The following is a 23,881-nucleotide window of genomic DNA, read 5'->3' as shown; positions in this document are numbered from 1 at the left end:
GATTTTTCTATTACATGTAACTTGATATATTGTTACAGGGAATGTTCAAATTATGGAAAACTTGAAGAGGAAAACACGGACTTAATATTTTTGTCCACTTCGCCTTAACTTGAGATATTGAACGTCTGTTAAAGTCATTTTTTCATCAACTATTTAAATCTTCTTTCAATGAAGTGTGAAATGAAATATTCATCGTTAAAATAATTATTATTTTTATTATTATTATTATAAAGATATTACCAATGCTTCTACTGCTATTAATAAGATATACCTTTTTGCTACTTGCATACATTAAAATGACCCCTAAATGTTTACTTAAGATAATTGATCCACAATAGCCTAATATTCATTGAATCTGGATGCCAAACAGATATGTATTGGCATAATACTTATTACACTTGATTTTCATTTTTATGTATCAATATGTAAGAGAGTAAATTGTCCTAAAGCTGTTTTTTTCTTATCTTGTATAACTTGTAAAAATCATTTTTTTTAAACCGAAACAAAAAATTGTTTTAACTGCTTTTTATTCCTTATGATCAAATGCATATTTCAATAATAGCATTTATTTATATTCTTAGTATTTTTTTTTTATTTTTTAAAAAATAAATATGCTTGTCCCCAAAGACCTTAATGCAATTTTCATTATAGCCTGTCCCAAGATAATCATGCTGCACATTTGGACGATTACAAACAAAAATACACATACCATACATGTACCTGTTATAGAAGTGCAATTGAAATCGATGAAAGGAAAACTTTACAAGGTAACTCCATTCACATATTATCATTTGTCCGACAGGAACGAAAACATACTTCTTTGGGATTTATAATGGGTAATGTTAACATATTTGGTACATTTGGAAGTCACTCAGAATACCTCGCCGAACTTTTCAACGTTATCATCCGGGTACCTTCATCTCTTAAACAATAGAAAATCCCCGTAGACTGTTTAGTCGTGTATTGAAACCTGGTAAGCTAGAGGGGCGTTTCAAAGAGGAAGACTTTAGGTTTTCTTCCCATTAAATGAACATTGTCTCAACCAAGAAATATTGATAAATATCGAATAATTTAGAAAAATAAGCGGCTAATATATCTAAGGACAGACTATAATTATATATTGCTGCTTAGATAATAACAATATTTCTCGTGGTAAATCCTTTTCTACTCTAAAATTCTTCAAGATAATATCAGATTGCTTCCGACGCATTGGTGGAAATTCAAGGTTTTAAAAGAAGGTCCTAATATGGATCAGATACCTTTGGGTAGTTTCTTTTTGCAGCACTTAAAGGTCTCTGAAAAGAAATTGTAAGTTCAAATTTAAAATAGAATTCAGGTGTGTGATTGTCATGACCCCGTTATTAAAATTTGTTTTTTTCCTCGGAGTAAAATGAAAGACATTCCTTTGTTTAAACATGACACGTGACTGCAGAATATATATTGATATGACCTTGAAATTTGATTAACATTGAATTTGTATTCTGATAATTGTTGAGGCTAAATTTCAGGCACATCTTCAAATAATAAAAATCGCAAAAATATCAAATGAATGTAGGTTTTTGAAATTATCAACATACGTATACGTTCTATATCATTTTTTTTTGCCTCGAATTATTTGTTGGTAAAGTTTATGTTATTTTCTTGAAATAATGGACCAACGTTTAATGAACTTACTTTTAAAGAATACTAAATATATCGCAACAATTAATATCCCAAAAAACATTACCGCTGAAATCGAATACAGAGCCGTCATTGAAATCCTAAAATTGGAAAAAATATTAAATAAAATTAAACAAAAAATGATTTCTAAAAATGTTGCCGAATTTAGTTACGTTTTTACTAATCAGTCTGGGCGGACTCCGAAAACGGAGTAAAATGATTTTTCACAAGTGAAAATACTGCGAAAAAGAAGTTTGGCGCATGCGCAGTCAATCAAAATGCCACATTTTTACGTGAAAACAGGACACTCAGGAAAATTGATCGTGCAATAAGGATTATTCATGTGCAGGTCTGAAAATTCGTTTAAATGCTTTAAAAGACAGGTTTCGACAGAATGTATTTGGCAAAAAAAGACGTTCGTTTGGCAAATCAAATCTTATTTGCTGTCAAAGTAGGTCAATTCTGTTTCCGATCACGATGTCAGTAAAAGTGAATAAACTAATGGGTTTTTTTATGATTTCATTATAATTAAAGATTATTTATATGCTAGGGTGTGAAATAAACTACTAACGCGAGTTTTATATCCCGTTTGTAGTCATCACACCTTTCTGTTGATCACGCGACGGCTCGCCCAGTCGACACTTCTTAAAACTTTGTATAGATCGTAATTAGTCGTATTTGTTTTAAACATCACCTTTATTAAAGGCTTGAATATTTACATAAGTACAACATTTAAATTTCCATCTCCATACTTCCAAGTTTTAATTTGAAGTCCGATTTTTCAATCTTACAAGTTCGGGTCAACCACGTGTGAATTGAAATTTTTTTTATATATTTTTCCCGTTGTTTACTGAAACATTTTCACATCATTTCTTTTGAAGTATAATTCAAAAATCAACCATTTCTGTATCTTTCCAAATTTTTTTTTACGCTTCTGAAGGATTTTAATCTATTTTTCAATCACGTTTTCACGAAGAAGGGAAGCAACTCTGCATTATTTACATTAGTAACAAAACGGAAGTTGAGAAAATCGCAATGCAGCATGACGGTGCCAAAGACTCCGTTTTCGGAGTTAACTCCGTTTTCAGAGTCCACCCAGACTGCTAATAGAAATATTTTTGTCGACATCGTTGAAAAACTTATTGACTAAAGAAATCAATAACATATAATTTACAAAACCATCTACAAAATGATCTTACGGAGTATTCGATTCATCACTATTGGTTGCTGTAATTGTTAATTTTGTTTCGGACATCGAAACAAGCTTATAACAGTCAGGATCTGTAAATTTCAAAAGCTCATAAAATATTTAATCAATATGAACATGTAATATATTGTTATTCTTTAAAGTGCGATTATATATATATATATATATATATATATATATATATATATATATATATATATATATATATATATATATATATGGCATTTTTTATCTCGAGTCCTATATCAGCCCGAGAGTCGTCAGGCTCAAGGGCTGATATACAGCAACCGAGGGCTAATTTAGTATGCAATATAAACAAAAATGTAATCTCTTCATTTTTAAATCATTAACTTATAGAAGATATCGAAGAAACATCGTTATTGTCACAAAATCGCTTCGTATCTATTGATTTGTCTTTTATAAACTTTCCTGTCCGTTTGCACCAGCTGTTGTTACATTTGTATACCAAGTTGACGTCGACGTAATAGTCCATTTTCGAGTTACCGTATTCCGGTAAGAATTTTACATTAGGTTTCTACTCGATGCGGGTATATGAACATCCGGTTTCCCGAAAATGACTTTTGAAAGTTTCAAAGTGCCACAAAGCGGGTATTACAGAATCGCGGAGTTACCTGTCACTTTTACAGAAGAGATGACCTTCTTAGACAGTGCAAACTTGCAGAGGAATTAAAGTTGGAAGTTTTAAACGACGAATCAGGTAATGTATTGGAATAAAAAACAATGCAGTCGCTTTGAACATGTTAAAATCAGCACCCCTATTACAATACATATACTTTACGATTTAATCCTTGAAATGTAAAATTGCATTGTGAAAGGTTAGGCCTATATTGAACTTCATTACATCATATTTATGGCTGATAAAAAATACAATATCTAGCCAATTTATGCACGTTACGTGGATGAAATTTGAAAAGTTTTCCTTGAATTCATATTTTATTTCTTATTTATAAATCATCTCATAAGAGCCGTAATAAACATAAGTTCTCACAAACATTATTAATAAACCGAATAAATTTAATATCATTCAGTTAGATTATTTTAAAACTCCAAGACGAGTTGCAAAGTGGAAATGGAAGTACTGAGAAGGATATTTTGCCAATAGGGGATGTTACAAAGTGGTCAGTTAATTTGGCAATATTACCATCAGTTGAGTCGTGTGACATAATGGTGCATCTCCTGAATGATTGTGGATTGGAAGCTTCACGATTAACATCCTACATGAAGGATAATGCCTATAAGTTACACAGAGACAACCATATCAGTGATGTAACTATTGCGGAGGTAACTGTTTCTGCACCATACGTTTAATACTTTTATGTGAAAGCATGCTGTGTACCAGAAACTAGGCAGACTAAAACCCCATATGTCACTTGGGTACTTTTAAAAACTAACGGACATGTTTATGGTGGCGGTTGTTCTTGTGTTTGTAAGCAAATTTTGTATATCTGTATTATGTGCATGATAATCATGTAATAGTTATAGATTGTGCACTTGTTTTCCTTTCATTAATAGCATTTTCAGACATTGTTTTTCTCATTTTTGTGTTGCAACTGAGAGAAGTACTTAAGAGGCTCTTAATTTAAATTGGGTTTTTTTCGTATTCGTACTTGGATCGTTGACTTCACATTCATACACCACCTATCATCTACCCCAGTGCTGGCAACTTGGGGGTATCCATTTTCATGCATTTTCATGTAACCAGCTATTCATCTGGTATGAAACTGGTATTGTTTATCATCTTCATTTCATCATTTCATTCGATCATCCAATCCAGTGTATTTGATTGATAAGAACAATTATCAATATTTACTTGATGATATTTTGCATTTTTTTTCAGATGTAATGGGATATGTAAACAGTGTGTTGCCCTATTGTTCTCCCTGGTGAGTTTTAGTGATAGACAAAAGGATCGCTATGCTATGCGGAGGCATGTACTGCCATTGTGTGTATGTGGGACAGGCCAAAGAAAACATCTGAGCCAATTGAGATAGACAACATTGATTTGCAGAAAAATACAACAACTGAGAAAACATTTTGCCAACTCCCCAAATGTCTCCCCTTGTGGTGAAATGAATTTAAGGGAAGTTGAGAAAAATGTATTTACTCTGTTTTAATCAAGCAACTTATTACTACTACAGATAATAGATCCTCCAAGTGATGACAGCTCTTCTGATGATGAAATGGATGTTCCTACACTAAAAAATTGCTTTACAAACTGGCACAAAAAATTTCCATTTTAGTACACTTAATAATGAATTACACACCAGATGTTGTATTAGAAATAGAAAAGATTACCAGAGGTCAGTCCAACAACACTGCCTGGTTTGAACATAGATATGGCAGGATTACAGCACAATTTTTTTATGGAGGGTAATCGTGTTCAAAAATCCAGACATGTAAACTTGTTAATCCGAATATGCAATCGTGTTGATGTGTGAGTCCGAGTATGAATGAGTGTAATTTTGATCGTATAACCTGAAAAACTCAGGGATAAACACTTTAGAGTTGACCCCACAGACCTACAATCTAATTTTCCATACAGATGCTTAATTGCAGCTGTAAAATGCTGTTTGTTATTTACATGTAACCTGCTACTTTAAGTCACACTTTCCATCTCAAATCTCTGCATTTGTATTTCCGTTTTCTGAAATATCACGGCTGACATCTTACAAATTGACAAATGTAAAGTCTACAAGTTTATCGAATTTTGACATGACCATATATGGAAAGAGTGACGTCACTGATTGAAAAAGGCTAGCTGCAGGTAAAGGCAAACCGTAATCGCCGGAATAGGGACGGAATAAATAAAAAAATATATATTAGGTAGGCATATAATCATATTATCTCTTGATAACAACATTTCATAGAAAGTATTATTTTTCGGAAAATTAAATTATGAGATTGGTGTACATTTTATCAAAAAAATGTATAAAAGATGCTAGTAAAGAATCCGATCGGCTTCAGATATATCCTCTTAGAACTGAAAAGAATTACATTTAATGACTTTGTTTGAATACACGTGTACAAAGATATATACGTATTTTTATTCATAGGCGTCGGAACCCGGGGGGGGGGGGGGGGGCTTAACCCGCCCCGCCCCCCCCCCCCCCACTTTTTTTGCCAAGTTAGACCTAACCATTAAAAACATAGCAACAGGGATGGTTCAGCCCCCCCCCCCCCCACCACTTTTTCTCGCAAAAAACAAAATTATTCCTTAAAAGGCCTTGAAGAGAATGAAATATTAATAGTGATATTGAAAATTGGAGTCATAGTAGGTATACTAGCATCCCCCCCCCCCACCACCACCACCACCACGGATTAGGAATTTTATGATTTGATTGGGGGGGGGGGGGATTGGGTAGGTATACCCCCCCCCCCCCCGGATTATGATTTTCATGATTTTGGGAATTCTTGTCAAGATTTTTTATGATTAGTTTAGCCCATCCCCCCCCCCCCCTTTCAATTTGCTTTCGACGCCACTGTTATTAGAATACATGCAACAAATTGTTAAAGTATAGGCCTCGGCTGAATTAAGAAAGTATCTCCAAATGCATCGCTACCACAAAGTTGTGACAAGACAAGACGCACCCCCCCCCCCCCACACACACACACACATCCCCCGTGAAAAATTACACGGGGTCGGTTAGCTGAGTAGCAAAGTTATCGATAAGAAAAACAAACTATTTAAAGATATTGGTTTTGAGATTGTGATTAATATGGGACATAAGAAATGACACCCTCTTTAAAAAAATGAATACAAATTCCAAAGATAATGTTAACTGTCTTGAAATTAAAATGTGTATACATTATTTTAAGAAATGTTTCTTTGCATTGTCGGCAATATATAGGGAAAGAACCCTATCATGCAGGTAAAAATTAGCATTTTTTTTTATTATTTCAAGTAATTATATGAATATGACGTCCTGAATGTCGGTTCAATACAAACTAACTTTGTGAAGTTGGTTGATAAAAATTTTCTGGAGAGCAATTATGATAGGCTTTACAGCCACCTGTGAACTAGCTGCAGGTATGTAGCTCCCGGTCTGAAAAAAAATCAGACGAACGACCTGGGAGCTACAGTGCCTCCCATAGTAAAACTTCAATTTGCGGCGCACAAAAAATATGTGCTAGTTTATTTATTATTATTGAAGATTGTATTATTATTTATCTTTCACCCACACAACAAAAAAACGTATAAATACATGTAAAGTACCATAAATTTTTCCGCGAAAAATTACCAAATCTTTGCAGGTCCAACTATTCTAACTAATTCAGAAAAATAACAAGAGTAAAACTGTCAATGTGACAGCAAAACGGGTTTTCTTTTGTGTGAACAGTTTAGCTGAATGTTATGTTTATTTTTCCTCCATTCCGGCGGTTACGGCATGTCTTTTCCCGCAGCAAGGCAGTTGCCATATAAGGTCATGTCAAAATTCGACAAACTTGTAGACTTTACATTTGTCAATTTGTATCATGTCAGATGTGCTATTGCCGAGCCTGAAGTTACAAATGCAGAAACTACGGATTGAAAGTGTGCAAAGTTGAAGGTTTAATTAGCAAATGAATTAATTTTTAACTCTGTCATGCATTTGAAATTTACTTACAATCCTGAAAATTATATCTTGAAGAAAATACTTAGCACTTCTGTAGATTGTTCGCATTCTCCTGTACTTTCCCTTGCATCTGGTAAAAAGTATGAACCTGTAGCCAGACAACAGTACATTAAAAAACACAAAAGATCACACAAGAATTGTAAAGTAGACCCATGTAGTTTGTTTGTTAGAGAAAAATATCCTTTTATGAGAGCTTCACCAGATGGAAGAGTTTCTTGCAAATGTTGTGGAGTGGGGCTCCCTGAGGTCAAATGTAGTTTAACGTACCAAATATCGAACTGTAAAGAATCCTGTTAAGATGACCATTACAATCTTTTCATTGATGAAAACAAGGATGTTAGGTTTAAGCATATTTCTCCATGGTATGATCAAACTCAAGGGCAGCGGGAATTTGCTAATCCTTATGGTGTGAATTTGTTTCGTTTTCAAAACATCATGTGCAGTGAGATGTTTACATTTCCCCCATGAACACATTTTGATAGATGGAGGTATATTCAATATAGCCCTTCTTTGTAACAGTAAATCTCTTATCCAAAAGCCCATGTGTGTCCTCACGTCATCACAAGGTCTTGCAATATCTAAAAATCCAAAGTGCTCAGTTATGTACCTGTTTGATACATTTCCACTCCAAAAATATGAAATAAACGTGAAAGCTCCTGAAGGAGTAACAACAACTAAAGCTTATAAGAACTGTTTGTTCTAGACTGTGCCGTTGGATTGGAAGGCCATTCAATTAAAACATTCAGTACAATCAATTATGCAAGTTGTTTTGGGAAAACTGATTTAAAACACTTTTAAATTTTTTTAAAATACATTTAGAAGATGGTCATCTTGTCCACAAACAAGTACCGCTTCAGATCATCCTTGTACCTAAAGGTCATGATCAGCAGTTCAGCTTCAGACTTTTCAATGTCCTGTTGTGTCAAGTTTGTCTGGCATTCTGCATTACAAGTGTGGGGATGGACCTTTTCATTCCCATATGAACAATAATCATGATCACTGAAAGCTAAAATTTGAAAAGAAAAGTTATACCACATGTTATTATTATTTACTTGCATCAGTTTGTCATTATTACTATTTTGTTATTATAAGATTAAGGTTTTTTTTGCATTATAAGGTTCACATTTCTTAAAACAAATCAACATACTTGCGGTTGGTTCTACTGATGGTATGGGTTGCACAGTGATTTCCTTATTGACAGGGAATGGAGAGAGTTGTTCTCCATATGCGTCATCTTCATCCTACAAATATATAAACACTACATGTACAATGTGCATTCTTTTGAGTAGGCTCTATATGTAAATTTAGAATAAATACATTTGTATGCCATTGATTTAGAGTCAATTATAAATCATTGATTAAAAAGAAGATATACCGTGATTCGAATAGAGTACATACCACTAAAAGAATATCCGTTGCAGTAGCGTGAGTAGGTCGATGATCATTCTCCTGATCAGACATGTCTCTGTTGGTGTTATTTGCGGCTTGTTGAATGGACCACTTTTCGAGTTGTACCTCGATTTCCCCAAAAGCACTTAAAGTTATTGTTTCGGAAAAGCTCAGGGTATGGGTGGTCCTGTGTTGTTTACCGTCAACAAAATGCATGGAGCATATCCTGTCGTGTCGAGAAGGTTCGAAGTCACGGCATCTTGGCAATTCAAGCAATTTTGTTTGAAGTTTTGGATGCTTTGACGAGGGAAAAGGAAAGAATTCTACGTCTCTCATAAACCCATACTTCCCCCTTTTCCTTGAATCGGAAGAACAACCTTCTGCGACACAGTAATACTGTGGCATGTCGTAGCAAACGATGTCGTTTCCAATATAACAATTTTGCTGGAAGTGATGCGCCCCGCATTTTCATAAAAATCACGTGACTTATGTGCGGACTTAATGTTAGAATAGAGCCGGTGTTGTATAGCAGTTTTTCCCCCATAGTAGCTTCTCCCCCCGGAAGACCTACTATATAGTAGCCTTTCCCCCTGGGGGGGGAAAGCTACTATATAGTAGCTTTTCCCCCATAGTAGGGTTTCTCCCTCACGTTTTTGGTTCAGATTTTATAAAAAATATTGATGGAAATCCAGTAAGGATTAAAATTAATGTTTCTACACTCCCAGGTTGCATACATGTACAACTGAATTCATCTATGAAAAGCTAAGTTTCGTTTTGCCAATTTATTATTTTTATAGACTATGCTGAAAATTGAACATGTGTGTAATGGAATTACACATAAAACTTAATTTAGGTAAATAATTGAAAAAAAATACTTGGTTTTACAAGTTATACACTTATATGCAGAATTTTGTGTTCTGAAATTGTACTAAGCGAGAATGTTTTAAGAATTTTTTGATAAATCTATCAGACTGTCTGTCTGTTTTTGAAAATTTCATCCAGGCTAAACCTCTGTTTTAAAGAGATTTTGTTTCCAATGTTTCAGAGCCCGATTTTTAAAATCCTATTATAATGATTATAATGCATATTCTTAAGAGTCCAATGTCTCATAAACTAGAGATGACCATATCACCATATTTCCATAGTGGCAGTGGTTTACCACTTGTAGATGACTCTGAAAATTTCAGCCCTCAGGGTAGGGGCCATTGATGTTTCAGGGCTCGATGTTTAAAACCCCATTATAATGATTGAATAGTGTTCTATAAGTAGGGATCCGAATCTCATATTCTAGAGATGACCACTTAACCATATTTTCACAGTGATAGTGTTATACCACTAGTAGATGACACTGAAAATTTTAGCCCCCATGCAGGGTAGGGGCCTTTGTTGTTTTCGAGCCCGATGTTTGAAATCCAATTATAAAGAAAATGTATTTTTTAAGGGCCCCATATCTCAAAAACTTATCCGTTTACGAATGGGGAATATAGAGCGCATGCTTGAACAAAGATATTTTTTTGTTACTTATTAGTCTTGGCTATATATATCTCTGATTAAAATATTTTGTTTGTTCAAGCACGCGCTCTATGTTTTCTGAAAGAAAAACTGCTTGAAAACAAGCTGTTTATGCTAAAATTGCAAAAATGGCGGGAAAAGGTTGTCTTTACGATGTCATATTTCTTAAATGTGAGCACTAGAATCAAAATGAACATAATGTATAAACATTACATATATATCTGTACAAAGAAAAAAAGAATTGAAGTAAAACGATGATGTTCATTTTAGGGGGCCATCTAAGGCGCCCATATCATATATAGTCCAAAGTTTACGAACAAATTATGTTAAAAAGGTACGCAGATGAATTCATTATTCTTCAAAACATTTAATCAATTCATAAGATGACTAATGATATAATAAATAACTAGATAAATATATCAATAAACTTTTATTCATAAAAGGAGCAACCGAAAATAAAAAATAAATAACCAACCTAAGCGCATACATGTATACGACTTTTTTAACTTGTTAGTTGGTAAGTCAGCTCATCACCTCATCACAATAGATGTTATGGGTTTTTTTTTTTTGGGGGGGGGGTCGTTTTTTTTTTAATTACCCTTGTTTCATTGTTCGAAGAAATAATATGGTACACAAGTAAATCTGTATTGCAAAAATATGAAACAAATAGTAATATACGATTTTTAGGTAAGTGAATCGTATATCTTGATTTATATGGCATCGTTTTCAAAATTGTATATTTATAAATCACGTTGCAAACTTAAAAGTGGAAAATTAGGAAATACTGAGTGTAAATATATACATAGGGTTAGTTCAGGCTCCATTTCACATTTTCCAAAGTAACCAGCAAAGGTACCGACATTGTTCTGGTTGTGAAGACATTTCCTTTTTTGAAACAAAATGTTTACATCATAGAATCTCGCGTTTCGTAAAAAATGTGCTAAAAATATGAATATGCGTAACTTTAAAACAAAATTGAAAACACTAACTTTTCACATGCTTTTAATATATAATCAATTAAAATACCCCTTACCCATGATTTAGAACACCATCAATCAAAATAAAACTAAAACATTTCAGTTCTCATCATTTCATTGCACCCTGTTTGATATTTAGAAGAAGAAATATATAATTGTTTTTAATTCGAGCGGTATTAACTTAAAATTGATAGCCTTTTGGACGAAGGGAGTAATACATTTTCACTTTTTATTCCCTTCCTCTACAAAATAAAGTTAAGATTGTACAGTTAGTTCCCTCGGAGAAGCTTATACAGAGATGGTAATACATTGGAAAATTAAAGTTCCAAACCAGCGTATTTTTACTCAAATGTGTTCTCACGTGTTCTTAACGTCGAAGTCGAAACTGTAGATAAGCATCGATTAGATGAAAAAGATTCGAGGTATTCCGAAATCCGTGTAAAAGGTGTTCCAAAAAGGTGTAAAAACAGGTGAAATAAACGATGATGACACATGAATGTTATGGAGGCGCGTGCCTTAGTTCATATTTGGGGTTAAAACACCATGAAATACTATTTTATTCTATGTATTAATAAATGCCATAATTATCCTTTTCTATGAAAAATTAATATCATATCAATTATTGCAAATTATTACCACGAATGGTCCACCATATAAATGGCCGGAATGTAAAAAAAGGGGGAAAATCCACTATATAGTAGGTTTTCCGTGGGGGTAATCTGGCTATAAAAAGGGGGAAAGCCCACTATATAGTCAGCTTTCCCTGGGGGTAAAACTGCTATATAGCCATTTTTCCGGGGGGAAGAACTGCTATATAGCCATTTTTCCGGGGGGAAAGATGGCTAGGGGGAAAATGCACTATATAACACCGGTAATGGTAATCCGAAAATGGACTATTATTTGATATGATACTCTGACATTGAACGACTCATACCGATATCTACGTCATAATAGCTGATGATTAATGGAAAGGAGTGTAATAACAACCAATGATACCCAAAAGGGGTGTGTTATAAATCTAATTACACACCAAAGGATTTTTTACACAAGGGTAGGCGAATTTTCGGTTTTTTATTACACAGGGCGACAAGGGGTATATTTCTATAAGGAAATCTCTACTACTATATTAAAATAATATACTTGAATTTTGGGGCTTTAATATTGAAATCGGAAGAGTACTGTCTTTTGTTTTAAATATTTTAAACATCATTGGTACTTGAAGATTACCAATTTATTTTTATTTTACTCAATCAAGCTTCACTAATTAATAATCAACGAAAAATCCTTTTAAAAATCCGGAAATCATCTGGATTTTTTGGATTTTTTATTCTTGCGCATGCGCATTACATTCACCCTAAATCAGAGGAGGCTTTTTAATTTATGTTTCCACAACATCACATTTGCATGGATAAATTCAGTAACGATATTACAAATACGTATAAATTGAAAATTTGTCATATATTCTGTTCATAACAGGAAATACGGGAGATAACTCTAACTCAGTTCATTATATATATTAAAACCGGAGAGTTCCGAATGTCAACCTGGTGTGTAAATTCGAAACGAGTAAAAACGTTGGAGAAAAAGTGTTGAATTATTCATTAATATGAATTTTTTTTTAGATGAACGGTAATTACAGTCTCAAAGTGGTTTGTTATGAATAATTTGACTGTTATTTTAAATGCAACTTCATTAATTTTCTCCAAAATCGATTCGTAGTGAATATGCAATGATTTGCTACATTACGGGTATATGGGAGGTATTTTACAGTTAAATTATTCTAACTAAGCAGAGTGAAGTGAAATTAATAGCATGATTATACGGTTAAAGCTTGGTTATGTAAATGTCAACAATACGGTTTGTAAATGTATCTCAGCATTTTGTAAATGTCCAATATCATTTGCAATGTCAACCCGTGCACGCACGGGTCAAAGTCTAGTGATATATTATGCATTTATATAATTGAATGTATAGCTTTAATTTAATATTCTTGGCTCATGTAAAGGACTGTTCAATGTATGGTTACGTTAATCTGACTCTGAATTTAACTTTTTAGAACAATACGAATACTTCCATTTGTAGCATGGGACTGCCTGATATATCTCAAAGTCCGTCTGGTAAATCAATAATGGACAAGTGGCCGACGTACGTTTCGTCTACTTATCTCAAAATATCATTATATTCAATACAGAAAACGCGTTCCGAAAATCCCTGAATATTTTGGGAGTAGTTGCCCTTTGACATTGCTGTTAAATGAAAGTAACTGCACTATAAATTTAACGATTAACGTCACATAAAATAGCAGAATCGAGGTATATTCATACCTCTGCAGAGAAAACGGAGAAAACATTTAGAAGTAAAAAGCAACAACACATAAAACAAAGGTGCAGCGAATATTTTCAAAGACTATTTGAAATTAAAAATTAAAAAGTTTTAAATGTTCAACTGTGATAAATTAGACGGGGTGTACCGCTAATGTAAAGGCCAATTTGAACGGATGTTTGAAGATCATCGCTTCTTGTGAAATAAATGTCTCACTTGAAAGTCCTCGGTAAAACGAAACCTTTATAAGGTTTGTTACTGACTGACTACGGTACTCTATCGGGTCGATCAAGCCCGAAATAGTTCCGTAGTCAGTTAGTAAAAAATCCAATAGTATACACTATGGAACCTAATGATATCACGTTGCGATCACGTCAAACATCAAAATATGATGGTTAAGTTGTTGTATATAGATGGCATTTTTAAATTGCATCACATATTAGCCCGAGATTGCTGTGTATTAGCCCAGAGCCGTCAGACTCGAGGTCTGATATACAGCGACAGAGGGTTGATATGAGATGCGATTTAAAAAATGCCATGTCATGATTTTTATATCATATACTTATTGAAAATATGAAAGAAACAATAACAAAACATCATGTGATTAATGATCATTGCCATCAATTCACCCTGTGTCCATATAATCCATCTCTTAAAAACTTTCTTAGAAAATTGCTGTTTTCATACCAAGTTGACGTCGACGTAATTAGTTGACGTCATATTAGAACATCGGAGTTAAACGACGCATTCCGAACTCAACGTCATAATTGCTGATGATTAACAAAAATGGGTTTGTATTTCATCCAAACATTACTGGACAGGGAAGTGTAATAAATTTTATTACACACTCCTAGAGTGTATTACACACGGGTTGGCGAATTTTCGGTTTATTTCGCATATCAAGGACAGAAAAGGGTATATTTTCTATAAGTATACGATAAAGTCTTCTTACATTTATATGCTGACGAAGAGAGATAAGAAGCATCGCATTTCGGAAACGTTTCGCTGCAGGCAGCTGATATCTGATCTTGAATTACTCCCCCAGGAACATTAAACTCTACACAATGTCCTGAAAACGTACAAAAGTGTCAGACTCAAACTAATGCACAATATTTCATAAAAATATATATTATAAGCTATATATATATATTTATAAAGTATATAATTAAGGAATTGTATATTTGATGAATGAACAAAATCTGCTTTTGGTTTTGCTAAATCAAAATAAAAACCCATACCAAATATAAATCTTGAAGGAGCGCATACTTCCAATGTTTCATTTCTATATCCGTTTATTACGCAGTGGTACTCGAACTGTTCAACACTTGAACAGTTTTGCAAAAATGCTATTCTGATACAGTTTTTCTTTTGAGCAGCTATGTCCCATTCTTTTTTAGATGTTGGGCAAGATGATACGATTTTAACGCTGTCGACGGCCTCTTGACAGTATCTATTTTCACTTTGCTACATATTTGTTATAAGAAAATAAAATATAAAATAGTTTTATTAATCTTTTAGTGTACCAATTTCATAATATTTTCAATTTCGATCATTTGTATTACCTGTGACTTTATTAAGAGCACAAAAAGTATCAGAAGCAGACGCATTTTGATTCCTTCTTTGTACCTCTACAAAAATGAAATTATCCAAGATTAGATTATCGCCGTTTACAACAATTTATTTATTCCTTTTTTTACCTATTATCATTATATTTCAGTTTTATCAATATTTGTTACAATTAAATGAAGACCAAAAACTACTTGATTCAACGTAATGCAGCTTTACATGTTTATTTCAAATACTGTTAATTTAAGGAAAGTAAACATAATGATACAGTGTGTCATCGTATTATTATAATACCTAGTATTGTTTGATGTCTTAGCTTTAAGGTTCTCCGATCCTAAACCTCAAAGTATATTTTTAATCATAAAAATGTTACTTATCTTTTAAACTTTATAAATGAAATAAAATAAAAAGAAATTAACTGATAGTATCCATGCATTTTACGAATTAATTGCAATGCTGCACACACGATGGATACGATAAAGTTGAGATTGAAAGAGAAAAAAACCGGTTGTACCGGTGCATCGGAGGGTTCAACCCATTTCCCAATAAGTAGTAGTTCTCCGTGAAACCACTAAGCTTAGCAGTTCGTTGAATACATGAATGTAATAATAACACTACAAAACTAATTAATTTGTCTATATAAAAGGCAGATTTATGGTACGAATAAAAAAATCGGATAAATTAGACTTATCTAACATTGTTGAGGATGGGAGACCGTTAAAAATAAGCAAAGGATGTTCTACCGAGACTTCGTTTATATTAAATTATAATTTTAAAGTCTTATATTTAATGTTTGCATATTTACTATTTAGTCGTGCTTTGTATAGTACTGCATGGTGAAATACAACGTATTCAGCAGAGTGTTTTTTTTCTTTCCAATATAATGATCTATTTTAAGAAATTATAGACTGTATGAACAAGTAAACCAAATAGATTGCATTTTAAAAAAATGAAATATATATATATATATATATATATATATATATATATATATATATATATATATATATATATATATATATATATATATATATATATATATATGTATGTATCATTTTTATTGTTTTCTATCCAAAGAATTTGGCTGATTTCAAGGCGTAACCCTTTTTTGAAAATTATAAATAACCACAAAATAATATTACTCATTATCTATTACAAATACATGTAAGCAACAAATAATGTATTATATACTAAAATGTAACTGCTTTGCAATGCTTCCAAAATCACCTTTAAGACAGATTGACATGTAACTTTAAAGCCATATGTCAGATTCGGCAACACATATTATTGATATTAGAAATTGTCCTATTGTTGTTTTTACTCGATTACATTAATTCATCCCTTTCAGTCAAAACGTATTTTGTCAATAATTAGACTAAAGTCTCCGGTGTCTTCCCACTTAGCTAAAATTCTGAATATTTTATGGGTGACTGATTTTAGCTAAGTGGGATTGGTGCACAGGTAAGGGTGTCAAAGAACAAAGGAAATTAATTACAGGTGAATTAAAGTCTGTTCAATTATTGACCTTAGGTAAATGTTTAGTTAATTAATAAAATAACAGGCAATTTTTTAAAGATTATATTTAAAATAAAGAAAATTAAATATATGTAATAGATGTAAATTTTAAGAATTAAAAAGGCTTTGTTCTATGATTGATCATTAAATTTTTTTTTATGTAAAATTACTTAATATTCATTCTTTTAAGGAGAGGGAAAACAGACAAGGTTGCATTAAAGTTTATTTTAAATACATGTACAATCATAGTCAACAACAAACGCTGTTTAGTAATTATGACCGTTTTTGAATATCATATACATGTACATAAATATTTTAGCATGTTAGTTTGATTTAATTTACTTTTTAGTGCAAATATGCTTGGGTGGATTGAAGCTTATCTTACCGATAGACAATTAACAAAGAATGAATTTAGAAGGTTTTTCATCCATTTATTAAACTATACATGCTGGGATAATTGTTATTTAATTAGAAAACCTTAAATGTTTAGGTATTTCATAGTGTCTTTATACCATTGTAAAGTGTTTTTGAGATTGAAAATGAATCTGGGATACCATAAGGATCAGTATCAGTGCTTGACCCTTTTTTGTTTTTGATATACATTAATAATACTGCTATAGCATATAAAATAACATTAGATTATTTGCTGCTGATACAATACCCCTGTTTTCTATTGTTGATAATGAAACTATTACCCCTTCTATGTCCTTAATTGGGGATCTTGAAAAAATAAAAATTACATGGTCCAAATGGCTGTTGATCAAATCCTCATGTACATATAGGAGTACATTTTCAGGTTGATTGAACTTGGACTAATCATATACTATAGTAACAAATATGCAAGAAAAGATATGTAAGAGGCTGAATATACTTAGATTACTGAAACATGTCATAGAAATTCCTTTATAGAATCTATTTTGCTTTTATGCTTCAAAATGGTACAGGTAGAAGCTGCAAGACTTATTTCTGGGCTTAGAGTTAATTCATCTAGATCATGTTTTCATGATGGACTTGGCTGGGAACCTTTACATCTTAGAAGAACACAACATAAACTACATTTAATGTACATGTATAAGATAGTAAATGGTGTAGCATTTACTGAAATTAAATTAGTTTGATTGAAGTTTCATATGATCTAATTAAGCCATCAATTTCTGTGGTGTGTTGTTTATGTAAGCAAATGTTTGTCAGGCCTAATAAATTTATTTTATTATTTCATTTTTTCCTTAATTTTATTTTATTTATTCAATTCATAAATAATAATCCTTTCATAAATTTATAGAACTTAAAATCTTAATTTTAAAAACACTGTAGTTCCATATTGACAAGAATATATACACGTAACTATATATCACAGGCGATTTCTATACACGTCAGGTAGCTCACACCTAAAACAGACCATATTCAATGCTCACTCAGGTGTGAAAATCACAATTTTAGCAAGATGGGAATAGGAATTTCAAAATTTTAGCTTCGTGGGAATAAACCAATTGTCCTATTATCATTAATGATAAATAATGCGTCTTGGGTAATATGACACCCAACTCAGACAATTGTATATAAATTCAAATATTATCTATCTATCTATCTATCTATCTATCTATCTATCTATCTATCTAAACATTGTTATATATATATTTCAATCGTTTTTCCAATTACTGGTATTATTTTGCATTCTACAATTCAAATACTCAATGAAAATGTTAACTATTAACGCTAATTAACTCTACCTATGAAAAAAGGTTTACTTGTTACATATAAAATTTCTAGCTATAGATTGTAATTACGAAATCGAAAGTAAATACTTTAAAAGATAGATTATTGAATGTCTTGAACATACTTTAAAACTATAAAACAACTACATATATTATATAAGACAAGTTAAGCTAGTTCTTCAGGTTATCATTATCTTGCATTATAAAAAAAATACCACTACCATACAGCTATTTTTTATCCTTCATTAATAATTTTTGGGGCAATCTTTATACGTACCTTTTTAGCAACCGGAAGATCTTCACTACGCAAACGCGAGTCTAGTATTGTTTATCAAACTCAATGTTTTTTTTTTGTTTTTGTTTTTGTTTTTTGTTTTTTTTTTTTTATTTTCCCCAAAAAATAATTGAAATCGTGGTTGAACTTTACAATGTATATACAAAAGTCGATTTTTACAACATTGGTGATAAGGAATGGTTCTGTATAAAGTAACGGTAAATTAAAATGGGTCGTTGACCCATTTTAAGGTGCTCCTAATAACAGGTTTTGGGGTATCAGGTACTTAAAAACACATTGAGCTTGTGTCGGCCTTGTAAACTGCGTGAAACATTCTTAAATTTCCTGCAGTTGTCCTCATTAGTTGAAATGTGGTGATTGAGTAGAAAGTAAGATGCCCTTCGGCATTTCTTGAATCTTTGCAGGTAATATGAAACTTTTTTTTTAGAAAGTCTTTTTTATTTAAACGCCCCCGTAAAATGTTTGTAATAAAATGAGCTTTTCAAACGTTTACTCTTTCTATGTTTCGACATGAATGAAATATATATTTCAATTGAATGCGTAATTTATTCCAGTATATAAGAATAGATAAAATTGGATCGAACAGCAGGCATAATTCCTACAATATATGATATACCTTATAGTAAAGGTATACTATTAATATAAATTTTCTATATTCAAGAATTACACACACACACAGATATCGTATTTTCATGTTATATAAAATAATTATCCCAGTAAGTAACAACAAAAGCCCTCGCGAGATTCGAACTCGGGATGTACGGATCACAAGTCCGACACCTTATCCTCTCGGCAATAGAGTAAGTTACATGCTTTTTACTCCATAAAATAATTTTAATAAAACGAAATGTTGTTTCGATCAGCGGTCAGCAATTTTGTGATGATGTGTTATTCCACCTAAAGAAGATATCTGATCCATATACTAGGTTCGGTGGGGTTAACATTTTTGCTTCATGAAAGCGTCTTGATTTTCAATACAAAATAATATTCAAGTTTATCCAACTACTTATGTTCTCATAGCAGCTGTTACATCTTAACTCTAAAATCAAGTTAAGTTTAGAAAGACCTTTATTTTAACGCAAGCTTAAAAGAAAATATTGCAAGACAAGTTAATATCCCCACATTCTTGGAATACTAATGCTTTTTATCTTTAAATTTATTTCCATAAAATGATTTGAAATAATAAAATTTCAAATATTAATTTGTTTAATGTCTACTTATTGTTACGATCTGCATAATTATATGATTTATAAAAACAAGTGCTTGAACTCAAATTGTATCGAGTATAGTAATACATATGATATTATCAAATCATCTTTCAAGTTGGTTTACATAGCGGATAGCGGTAATCCCATCATCCCGCAAGTAAAAAAAAATATATCGTTATGCAAAAAAAAATATATATATATATATGACGTAAATATACATCATTAATCGCATTGTATAAATGTGTAGGAAAGTTACAGTAGTGTCTACAACTGGCAATCGCACATGTAAGCTTTTCGTCTTCTTGATGTACTTGAGGCTCAACTCAAATTTAAACTTAGGAATCACAAGTCCAATTGTTGGTTACCAAGCAGTTAATTAACAAGCGTAATCGTATAGTCAGAATTACAACATCAATGAAAAGCAGCCCAAATCAAAGATCGATTTAATATCATTTTACATGGACATAAACATTGACAGTTCAAAACAGTTCGGCACATCTAGTACGATGATCATGAGTGAAAATTTAGTGTTCAAATCCCAAAGTTATATTTAACATGTATTTCTAAATAAAGTAACAAAACTGCCAGAACTGTCTATCAAAGAGTATGGATGCAGGTTTTGAGTCCCCGAATCTCTGAGTTTCCCACCTGTGTATGATTAACCGTTTACGCATCATACATTCATTCATACATGGATTAAAGGTCACAAAGGTTAAATAGCATTACATGACTGTAGGCCCTGTCACACCAAGCTGCGTCCCCACGGCGTGTTCACGGCGTTGTAAAATTCATGGAATCGCCGTAGGATCGCAAGGAAAATTAAGAAAAAATATACAGTTTTATTTGAAAATTTTACAAGTGGGGTCGTCATGGCGTCCTGACGGCGACCGAGGCGTTCTTACAGACCTCCCACGGCGTGTAACTGCGTTTCCACGGAGTTCTACTCGGCGATTAACTGCGCTCTCGCTGAGTCTCCGCCGCGCGCTCATGGCGTGCTAGGAGATTTTACCGCGCGTCCACGGCGTGCTCTGCGCACTGACTGCGTGCACAAGAAGTTCTTTACTTTTTGGTAGGTTAATATTAATTTGTACAATTGTATGGGAAACAAACAAGAATTTACAACTAGTAAACAAATGATTAAAAAAACGTTTTGATTTTATGAAAAGGTACATTGTAATTGAAACATAGTTACTTCTAAACAATTTATGAAGGACTAGGATTAAACTCTTAGTAGTCAGGTCTATAAAAAAGATCAGTTATAAGTTGCTAGAAAACATAGAAAATATTTGAAAACATCCGAACCAAATGGCATGAATTCCATCTACGTCCATTGAAAGGTCTTGGAATATTAGCAAATGCTACTTTTTACATAGTCATCTACATCCAGTTTGATAATTATTACATCGCTTGCTATTGTACAACAGCCATTTTTCGAGTTTTCGTGGTCTTGATGACAAAGCACTAAAAACGCCGTGGGAGCGCGGTATAAACGCAGAAGAAACGTCAAGAGAGCGCGATGAACGCAGCAACAGCTCTTTGGGTCGCTGTGTGAACGCAGCCAAATCGAAAACAACTTAATTGTTCAAACGCTGTGGATGCGCAGTGAGAGCGCGATAGAGACGCAGTGAGATCCCATAGCACTCCGTGAGGTATTCGTGCAAGCGCAATTGACTTATCACTGCGTCTACACGGCGATTAGCTGCGTTCCTTGAGCGCGCCGACGGAGCTCTCGTGGCGCTGTTGGATATCTTACGGCGCTGCCACGGCGATCTCACTACGCTTCTACGGCGTGTTTATCAGAACGCCGAGCCACGGTGCGTACTTTGTGCATGTTCAAAGTGCGCGCCGTCGCATGGCGTTCTTCAGTGTTCAAGGCGATACCACCGCGACGGACGAAGATTCCGTTGCGTTCTTACGGCGCTGTAGGAGACTCTACTGCGTTTACCTCGGCGTTTTACATTATTTAAGGACGCAGCGGGATCGCCGTGAGGACGCAGCTCCGGTGTGACAGGGGCTTAACTTGCAATATCAGGGCCTTCATTGCAGACACAGGATGCCAAAAATGACAACTTGTTGATAACTTGTTTATCTAGGTATACATAAGTATCATAGTGACTAATTTTGTTTGTCCTGTATGTATTTTCCCTCCGAACTATTTTAACCCGTAGTGTATTCGCCCCAACTGTGTAAAAATCGGCTCGCGAAAAAAGATCTGTTTAATCTAAGTAATTAAAACTGAGTGTGGTTTTAGCTATGAAACGAAATTCAATGAAATAATCAACATGTCAAAATATAGGTTATGATAAAGTTTTAAACCATAGAAGATAAAATGATTTACAACCTCAACGACAACAATCCAGATAGGAATAGTGTATTGTAGGGTATCAATGTCATTGTCGATATGAGAGAGAGAGAGAGAGAGAGAGAGAGAGAGAGAGAGAGAGAGAGAGAGAGAGAGTTTTGTAGTGTCATATTCAATTTTACAATTTTGATTTAGAATTTGAAATTGATTTGATTTGATACAAGCATATATAGACAATTAAGCCTCTCAAAGGAGAAAAGAGAGGATATAGCTAGGGTAGGGCAGACCAACTAGCAAGCTTTAATTTGAACGGTGTTACATGTAGCGCACGTGTGGTTTACATCGACTCTCTCTCTCTCCTCTCTCTCGCTTGCTCTCTCTCTCTCTCTCTCTCTCTCTCTCTCTCTCTCTCTCTCTCTCTCTCTCTCATCACCTAGCATTTCCTTTTCCGTGGAGGGGTTTGGGGTAATTGTGATGTCTTACATTAGCTAGCGAAAATGATTAAAAAAAACATGAACTTTTCTTTAAAATGTGTGTGGATGTTGTACTCAATAATCTGTTTTCAGTATTTAAATTTCGGGGGGGGGGGAGGGCTATATAGTCCTAATTTAATTTGTCAGTTATTCTGTCCCCACTTCGTTTTCTCTTCGTTTCCAGGCTTTTTTTGATTTGGCTCGGCAAATTAATTTCAAACTTTCTGTGTAGCTCCATAACGATTCACTATAGATAAATAAATATATATATATATATATATATATATATATATATATATATATATATATATATATATATATATATCCGTTCTTGATTAAATTTGACTCTTATAATGGATTTAATGCTCCAATAAATATAGGGTAGAAAAGAGTAGACGGGACTTTTTTGCGCATATCCTACTGTACCATTCATTCAACACAGGTACATGTATTAGCACTCATCGAGTTCGACTTTAATTTTTTTATCCACTGGTTTTAAAAGCTGTATAAATAAATTAGAGCTGCGTTGGTGCATCTATTTACCCAAATGGACCAAAATATAACCAAATGAATCTAAAAAAATTGACAAAATTAGTTTTAAACGACTCATTTTTCAATTCTAATCGGGTATGTCCTTAGAAAAATCTTGAACCACACACATGTTTAGCAAATAAAACGACAATTGTTTCATTTTTTATGGGAAGGGGGTGGTGCCGGTAAAAGACATGTATCGTTTGTGGCAGTTGGGCTATACTCTCATTTGTTATAATAGGTAATACTACATATTGATATAAAATGAAAGTTTCCAATTCAACTGTACATAGCTTCTATCGTGCATTTTGACCCGCACGATAGTTTAAAACAGTTTTCAAAGCATATAATGTAATTCAACCGATCATTTTTGGAAATAATTTTTCTGGATCCCCGCCTGGTACGTCCTCCTCCATGTACATTAAAATTACATGTACGTTGACTATATAATTATGTAAACATTAACTTAATCGGCTATGTTATATGAGGATAACATTTTTTATCAATGTATTTGCAGGATAGGTAACAAATACCAGCCTATTTGTTGGTTTCCGCACTGGTTATTTGAGATAATTT

General features: G+C 33.1%; 1 protein-coding gene across 1 annotated transcript; it reads right to left on the bottom strand.

Annotated features, from left to right (window-relative positions):
* Positions 1 to 1,251: 1,251 nt before the first annotated feature.
* Positions 1,252 to 15,540, bottom strand: LOC128185307 (uncharacterized). The gene is made up of 6 exons (XM_052854935.1): positions 15,263 to 15,540; positions 14,939 to 15,164; positions 14,653 to 14,769; positions 2,859 to 2,940; positions 1,675 to 1,760; positions 1,252 to 1,295 (listed from the first exon to the last, which is right to left on the bottom strand). The coding sequence occupies exons 1-6, from the start codon at positions 15,305 to 15,307 to the stop codon at positions 1,252 to 1,254; spliced, it is 600 nt and encodes a 199-aa protein (XP_052710895.1). The 5' UTR covers positions 15,308 to 15,540.
* Positions 15,541 to 23,881: the final 8,341 nt, after the last annotated feature.

This window comes from Crassostrea angulata, chromosome 5, assembly GCF_025612915.1.
Source record: "Crassostrea angulata isolate pt1a10 chromosome 5, ASM2561291v2, whole genome shotgun sequence".
Lineage (NCBI taxonomy): Eukaryota > Metazoa > Mollusca > Bivalvia > Ostreida > Ostreidae > Magallana > Magallana angulata.
Note: the sequence above shows the minus strand (reverse complement) of the source record. Positions and strands in the feature narration are given on the sequence as shown.

Excerpts from the sequence above, each read along its gene's own strand:
- LOC128185307 (XM_052854935.1), bottom strand. The coding sequence starts at position 15,307 with ATGCGTCTGCTTCTGATACTTTTTGTGCTCTTAATAAAGTCACAG. Across the intron at positions 15,165-15,262 it reads TGCTCTTAATAAAGTCACAG|CAAAGTGAAAATAGATACTG; the intron begins GTAATACAAATG and ends ACAAATATGTAG. Across the intron at positions 14,770-14,938 it reads TCCTTCAAGATTTATATTTG|GACATTGTGTAGAGTTTAAT; the intron begins GTATGGGTTTTT and ends GTACGTTTTCAG.